General features: G+C 41.2%; 1 protein-coding gene across 1 annotated transcript; it reads right to left on the bottom strand.

Moving 5' to 3' along the window:
• Positions 1-721: 721 nt before the first annotated feature.
• LOC129776387 (achaete-scute complex protein T3-like) lies at positions 722-2,450 on the bottom strand. Its single transcript, XM_055782002.1, has one exon. The coding sequence runs from the start codon at positions 2,192-2,194 to the stop codon at positions 1,292-1,294; it is 903 nt and encodes a 300-aa protein (XP_055637977.1). The 5' UTR covers positions 2,195-2,450; the 3' UTR covers positions 722-1,291.
• Positions 2,451-8,081: the final 5,631 nt, after the last annotated feature.

Here is an 8,081-nt window from a genome sequence, read left to right as displayed (position 1 = left end):
CCAATACGAATTTCCAAAACAAAATCTCAAAAGGAAACAAGTGATCCATATTCTTCGTCTCCCTTCTAATCAATGAAGCAAAGGACATAAAACTACACAACACTCACATCCCATCATTCATTTCCTTTGAAAGACGAAACCTTGGTTTCCTTTTTTTTTTTTGAAAATTGAATTTCTTTTTCAAAATCCTCCACCTCTCGGTCGCCTCCTTCTTCCTCCCCGAAAGAAACCAAAATTTCGTCTCTAGTCGAAGCAAAAGAAATCTTTTGCAAGCAGAGATCTTTAGAATTTCAAACGCGGAGGAGAAGAAGAATACGAATAGAGGAAGAAACACTCGAGACATTGCCTGCTCCTGCTTGATTCTCGATTCCCTTGCCCCTGTTTTACCCGGAATCATAAACTGCAAGGTTTGTGCGATTGCAAACAATGGCGCGCACAGAGTGCGCACCACCAAATGTGCACAGGTTCAATAAAATGCAAATCACACCTGGATAGGGCTGCCCTACACTCTCCTCCACCTAGCGGCCATCCAGACCATTGAAGAGGTGTGAAGTAATTAACTTTGGTTTATTGCCCCCTCCCCTGCGGCTGCTGCGGGAGTCCTGGGAAGGATCACTTCAGGGAGTCGTTTTTTTTTCGTTGGCATTTCTTTCGATTCTATTGGGGCTGTAATGTTGTTAACAAGTCAAGGGTAATTTTTCATTGAACGATTGATTTTATTTGTTTTGATGATTTCCAATATTTCTTAAACATAACTTGACCTAGAGCGCTAGAAACTTAACAGGTATAAATTCACTGGTAGCAATTGTCGCTCTCTCGTTAACCTTTCGAAAAAAAAATCATGTTACTAACGATTTTGTTGGGGTTCTTCACCCCAGAAAAAGGCACAAAACTTTAACATCCTATCTTGCGAGTTCGCGATGTAACTTATCTACTCTATTATACTTCTCTAACTAAGCACTAAAAGTTTGACTAGATTTGCTTGTTGTTGTGCTTGTGTTATCTACTACGACTATACAAACATGGCAGTTTCGATAGTTACTAAGACTCATTGCTCTATAGTGGGGGATCCGCAAAGTGCCGACCGGTTGCTCTTCCGGTACCCTCCCGTTGGAGGGCCTCACGGGACTAGGGGATGAGGGATTACGCTTGCTTAAATTCTCAGCTTTTCAGGCTGTGTTTAGCGTTGGGTGACCATCGTCACTCGCCGAGCTTAAAACAGCGGGGCGCGCGTGGGCAGTGTTGGATGTTCCATTTCAAATCACTTTGAAGAAGATGGTTTGCGTTGGAACTACTGCTGCTGCCACCAGGAAATAGCGTCCAGGAGTTCCTCATCGTCCGGATTCTGGGGGCTCATCTCATCCTCATAGCGCGATTGGTACAGTTCAGTCTTGTATACCGCATCGACGGATTGGATGTAGTTATTGTTTCCGCTGGGACTCAGGCTGGTCATCTCAGGGATCACAATATGGTGGCGCTGCTGCTGCAGAGGTTGCTGATGGTGATGTTGGATGGGTGACTCAGGAGCATACGAAGGCGCAGGCGAAGTTGCTGGATCGATGTAGATATCGTAAGGTTCATGCTTGAAGGTTGTTCCACCGATCGGGGTGAAAGCCATCGTTCCGGTGGAAGAGTTCTCCGAGATGTGGGAAGGTGCCGGCGAGGAAGCGCTCGATGGCTCAGACATACTGCCATAGTAGGAACTGGAAGAGGACATCTGACTCAGGCGCGTTTGGCTGGTGTTTTCACTGTTCTCATCGAGCATCCGCTGGAGGTTGCGAATGTACTCCACAGCCATCCGGAGGGTATCAACTTTGCTGAGTTTCTTGCTGGCACCACGTCCACCGTTTGTCAAAGCAGTCACAACCGTCGCTGGAATATGCTGACGAAGATTCGCGAACCCATTGTTGACCTGCTTGACACGGTTGCGTTCACGGGCGTTGCGACGCTGAACCGATGCCGTTTGCTGGGGTGTGGGAGCGTACGGAAGCCCACAATAAGCGAACTTCTTCGAGCTGCCTGTTTTACACTTAAGGCCAACGGCCTGCGGAAGATTGGTAACCATCGTGGGGGCCGGAGCGATTGGCCGCTTTCCGTGGTGATTGATCGGTTTCTGCTGTACCAAAATGTAATTGTTCGGCAAAATGTTGTGCATGTTCTGTCCCAGTGCCATGCTTCTCACTGCTGCTGCCATTGACCAGTATCACTTTTTTATTACGTAAAAGTTCTTATCAATTGCACAAGCGCAAATGCACTCTCACTATGGTCTTGCTTCGATCACACTCAGTTCCCGACTGATCTGAATCGATGCTCGAAAAAACACACAAAGTCCCAAAACTTTAACTTGCTACTCCTGCTTCTACACTGTCTCTCGTATTCCGCACTTGCACAAGTTGTTCTTGGTTGTTTCAACGACGGAAGCTATTCCAGAAATGATACCTTCTCGCCCTATGCCCTTGCGTTTTGTACGCGATCGCTCAGGTACCTGCGCCGAGACCCTTGCAGCCCTCGCCACCAACACATACACTGCCGCACAGGTCCCGAGGTCCTTCGCGCGCCGAAAGCACATGCTGCAGAGCAGCACACAGGACAGCCAGGATCCCTCCACCCTCACACAGCAACACATGCAAGTGAACGTGAATGAAAACAAGGCAAAGAGAGAGCGAGCATAGAACTATGCTCTCTCCCGGTAGCTTAGGCCCGAGTTCAAGCCGAACAGGACCCGAACCTGTGGCACGCGCACCGCTCGCCGGCTAAGTCGCATGGCTCAGATCGCCGCTCCCTCTCACACACCACCACTGCCCGGCCCGGCCCGCTATAGCTTTCTCCTTCCCGCGCGCTTTTCCCTGGGATTCGCGCTCACGCGACGGCTTCCTTCGAACATATTCGAGGTATTTTTATGTTGTGCTACACATATGCCCCGATCCGATCACCTTCAGACAGAGCGGACAGAGCGAGACATCCATGCTCCCACCATCCCGCTTAGGCCGAAGGCATAAGCCCAAAACGTGTGGGGCAGATGTGAGCGCGCATACATATGAAGCCAAGTCGCGCGCGCCGACCACTTTGGAGTCGTGCGACGCAAAAGCTGTGTTTTTTTTATTTGCTCCTTCTGCTCAGTTGCTGCTCCTTCGCATTAATGTTGTTATCTTCGTTCGTTCGTGCGTTCGCCGAATTGAAAGCGGCGGTGGAAGAAATTTAATATCGTGTTGCTTCTTCCCAATTCTCACTTCTGAGATGCTGCCAAGATGCGATGACGATGATGATGATGATGCTGGTGGTGATGATCAGTATGTATCCGATGATGATGATGCTGTGTGCGTCGATGATCCTTGCCGGCTGCTTTCGGCCGGTGTTAGCATGCACTAGGCCGGGATCGCGCGCAGTCAGTTGCATGTGCACCTTCGCCAGGGATGCGCCGGGTCCAGCCGGTGGATGAGCTGGTGGCGGTTAAGGTAGAATGTGAATCGCATGAGACGATACGTTTATTATTTACGTAATGAAGAAGATTTTGAATGTTTCATCAACAAAACTTATCAAATTGAATGAGGGTCGAAATATTCTATCTTTTATTTGTGGCTATTTTATACTTTGAGACATTTATTTTCTCTTTACTCGAACTTTGGCTATTCATAATCTATTGCATTTTGACATGATATCGTAATGCATTTCCTCACTAGGAAAACAAATTATATATCCTGAAACATCGCATATTCCTTCATAAAATCTAGACAGGATTCCTGAAAACGCTACTTTATATGAATCTGGTCGTCTCTCAACCTTTTAAGAATTAATGACCATATTCATTCATTTCACGAAAAATTATTGTAATTTATTACCTTATATTGAGACACAGAAATTTTATTACAGGGTGGACTCGATTATCCGGAGACTCGATTATCCGGGATTCGATTATCCGGAATTTTAGACTCGATTATCCGGAGTATTTTATTTTTGATTTTAGGAAATTTAGAATAATTTGTACACCCATACCTCGCTATACGGCCGCTCTTTATACGGCATTTCGCTATAACGGCTCTCTTCAATTCCGGCACGTTTTTGATTTACGGCCTAAAATGTTTCGTTATAACGGCAAAAAAAAATTGGTTCAAAAGTCACTTTTGTACAGAAGTGAAAACAATATTAACTTGAGCAACATACAAATTAGGTATGAATATGTGTATGTATGTACAGATTATTGTTGGTTTTTAAGTATGTATGTTGTATATTTCCGAACAATTATATGTTTTATGTTTATGTTATATATGTATTTTTGATTTAAATGAATTTAATTTTTGATCCAAATGAAATAAAAATAAAAGGATAAAATGCATTTTGAGTGATAAACCATGTTACATATTTAACAAATTTGGAACTGACCTGATTGAATTTGTATAAATTTGTATTAGAATAATTGATTCTTTATACGGCTTTTCGCTTTGCGGCCGAATTTCGTGGAACGTATCTGGGCCGTAAAGCGAGGTATGGGTGTATAATAATTCTATATTGAATAGCTAATATGGGTATCAAAAGAAAGGGCTCGATTAGTAGAATGCAGTTATTTATGAAAAATGCAAATCCAAGATGGCGGATTACAAATTTTCTCAGAACCCCATCAATATGGGTATCAAACGAAAGAACTTGACAGTTATTTATGAAAAATGCAAATCCAAAATGGCCGCCACCACAAGATGGCGCCATATACATTTTTTCACAACCCCGTTAATATGGGTATCAAATGAAAGGGCTTGACTAGTAGAATACAGTTATTTATGGAAAATGCAAATCTAAGATGGCGGCCACTACAAAATAGCGGATTACATATTTTCTCAGAACCCCATCAACATGAGTATCTAATGAAAGGGCTTGACTAGTAGAATACAGTTATTTATGAAAAATTCAAATCCAAAATGGCCACCACCACAAAATGGTGCCATGTATATTTTTTTCACAACCCCTTCAATATGGGTATCAAATGAAAGTTCTCGACTAGTAGAACATAGCAGATAATGAAAAATCCAATTTCAAGATGGCCGCAGTCCCCAAACAACAAATTACTTTTTGAATAGTTTCATTCAGCTTGACCTGTTTCTATGTATGTTTGAATGTTTGTTTGGTTGTTCCACATTCATAGAAAATTGACCCCGTTCCTGTTGAATGATTGATCTGAGATTTGGAACATACATTTGAGGGACTTAGAATGCAAGGTGTGTAGGTGACTTGATCGATTTCTCTTCATCAACTTTTTCTTCAGTTAATAACTCAACTGCAAAAACGTTCCAATTCGAGTTTGCTATAGAATCCGATAGATACCCACATTCCGTTTTGTCTGCCAAGATCGGGTCGATGAAATGTCAACAATCGACCTCAAATGCTGCCACCTTGCAATCGAGTTATCGACCTTTCATATGCATTCATCGAACAACTTGACGCCACTTTTTCGCCAACATGTGCAAGGCGTCGACCTGCTTGCAGCGCTGCTTCCAGCACTGCTTGCTGCTTGTTTGTATTGGTTTGTTATTGAAAATGAAAAGGAAATACATTGATCGATTTTAATCATTTTATTGAAAAAATAATAATAAAAAACCATGTATAATAAACATAAGGTATATAATGGAATCGGTGCATCCGGGTTGTCTGGATTGACGATTCAAATCCGACTGAATACATTGATGAATACCTCCTTGCCCTTGATGACACAGATATGTGGCTGAGGAGGATTCTTCAATGTGCGTGAAGCACGGGATCTCCGATGGGGAAAATTGCTCGAAATACTATCGATGGCCAGGTCCTGCTGCTGTTGCTGTTGATGCTGTTCCCCGGAATAGCACCCTGGACTTAAAGGATACTGCTGCGGGAAAGCTGATGCTGTTGGCTGGTGTGACAGAAGTGGAAATAAGCAATGTGGTGATGAGGGAAATCATTTTTCTCACTCGCCGATTGATTGAGTCGGATGTATTCATAGCTGAAACAAAATAAAATGATTAGTAAGTGAAAAGCAGAAATGAATTCCCTACTCACCAGTTGTATGATCCGGATAAAAATGCGAACATTAAAATATCATGCGATTACGTTCGCTAACCTCGCCTATTTTCATTCTACTATACTACGGAATCAGTGCATTCGGGTTCCTCCGGGGTGGTAATTCAGCTGAGCAAGTTGAAAAATACCTCCTTGTCGTTGAGTTTTCGTGTCTGAAGAGGATTTTTGAATGTGCGCGAAGCACGGAACCTCTAATGGGGAAAGTTCTTCGCAAACCATACCATGGTCAAATTCTGCTGCTGCTGCTGTTGATGCTGTCCCCCGGCATTGCCAACAGGGGTTGGAGGTTACTGCTGCAGGAAAAAGGATGTTGTTGGCTGCTGTGATAGAAGTGGAAATCCGCACTGTGGTGATGGGAGAAATCATCTTTCTCACTTACCGATTGATGGAACCAAACGAGTCGAATGTATTCATAGCTGATAAGACAAGATAAAATAATTAATAATTAAAAAGCCGAAATATATTTCATACTCACCAGTTATATGATCCATTTGTTTTTGTTTGAGATGACAGTTTAGCGGAGTGGAAAAAAGAACCACCAGTGATGCCATTTGGTTTGTTTAATTATTCAGTATTTTCGACTAATGAACTATCCGCGTTGACGATATTGGGGAATAGGCATGACAGTATGGATTTGCAGAACGAATGAATACACTTTTAAAATGAAAATTATGAATGAACATGATTTTTCCTTAATCAAATTAGTACTCTATGTAAGTGAAAATCACCATTGCCTGCAAGTGGTGAAAAAACGTCATAAAAAAATATGTTTTGAGATAATTTTATATTATAATGACAAGTTTTTTTGAGAATAGCTGAACGTCTATAGAAAATAATTCAAATTAGGGTAATGACAACGTACTTTGAGTAGGAAAAATTATGCCAAGAAAAAAATTTCATACAAATTTTGGCAATTATAAACTGATTCGGGCCGACTAATATGATAGAGAATAGTTTGCCTCATACAAACTAATGCCGTATCCAGATGTCGATACCTCATCGTCGTCATCGTGAATAGGTAACAGCGTTACGGTCGTTGTTAGGTCGATGTTTTTTTCGTCGATTGGATTGTGGGTAAGGCTCTGACCTGTCTTCCGCATTGTCAAATACAGCTGGGAATGTATTTGCAGCTAAGTTATGACCAAAAGAGAGAGTCGATGTAGAGAAATCGATGAAATCACTTACACCATTCTAAGCCCCTCATTTAATTCTACTATCATTATAAAACTGAGTATTCCATGATCATGAAAAATTTAATTTGTCCGCTGAAAAAAATGGCTGAATGGCTTGATTTGGAGAATACACTACACTATGAACAACATAAATTCAAAAAGGTCACAATGGCCGCCACAAAATGGTCGACTATGTATTTATTGCAACCCCCTCAATATTGGTATCAAATGAAATGATTTGACTAATAGAATACAGTACAGGTCGGACTCGATTATATACAGACTCGATTATATGTGATTCGATTATATACAATTTTGGACTCGATTATATTCAGTTTGGAAAAAAATATTTTTTTATATTTCAAATATGGCTTATTTCATGAAGAAATGTAACCTTTCAAGGTTAAGGTGAAGTTTAAGTGGCTATTACATGTACATGTGTTACATGTTTAAGTGGCTATTACATGTTACATGTTACATGTGGCTATTACATGTTACATGTACAGTGGCTATTACATGTAGGGTGAAAATAGTGATTTTTGAAGATTTTGCTTGAATTTCCACCAGGAATTGTATATATCGATATTGTAGCCAAATTAAGAAAGATATAAGTTGTGCGTCAAAGAACAAATTGTGGAGCGGTTGAAGAACTTCATTTTAATTGATAAAAACAATCTAGTTTAATATAAATTTTTAGGATAAAATTAATAAAAACACTTAAAAAATTATTAACTTTTAAGTGTTTTACTTCCAAAATGTTATTAAAATTCACTAATTTAGTTGTTCCACTACTATATCCTGTACTAAATTTTCTCATCTTTCATATGAAAGTAGCAGAATCGTCTTCCGTAGCGTTCTTTTTAATGT

This window comes from Toxorhynchites rutilus, chromosome 1 (genome assembly GCF_029784135.1).
Source record: "Toxorhynchites rutilus septentrionalis strain SRP chromosome 1, ASM2978413v1, whole genome shotgun sequence".
In the NCBI taxonomy this organism is placed as follows: domain Eukaryota; kingdom Metazoa; phylum Arthropoda; class Insecta; order Diptera; family Culicidae; genus Toxorhynchites; species Toxorhynchites rutilus.
Note: the sequence above shows the minus strand (reverse complement) of the source record. Positions and strands in the feature narration are given on the sequence as shown.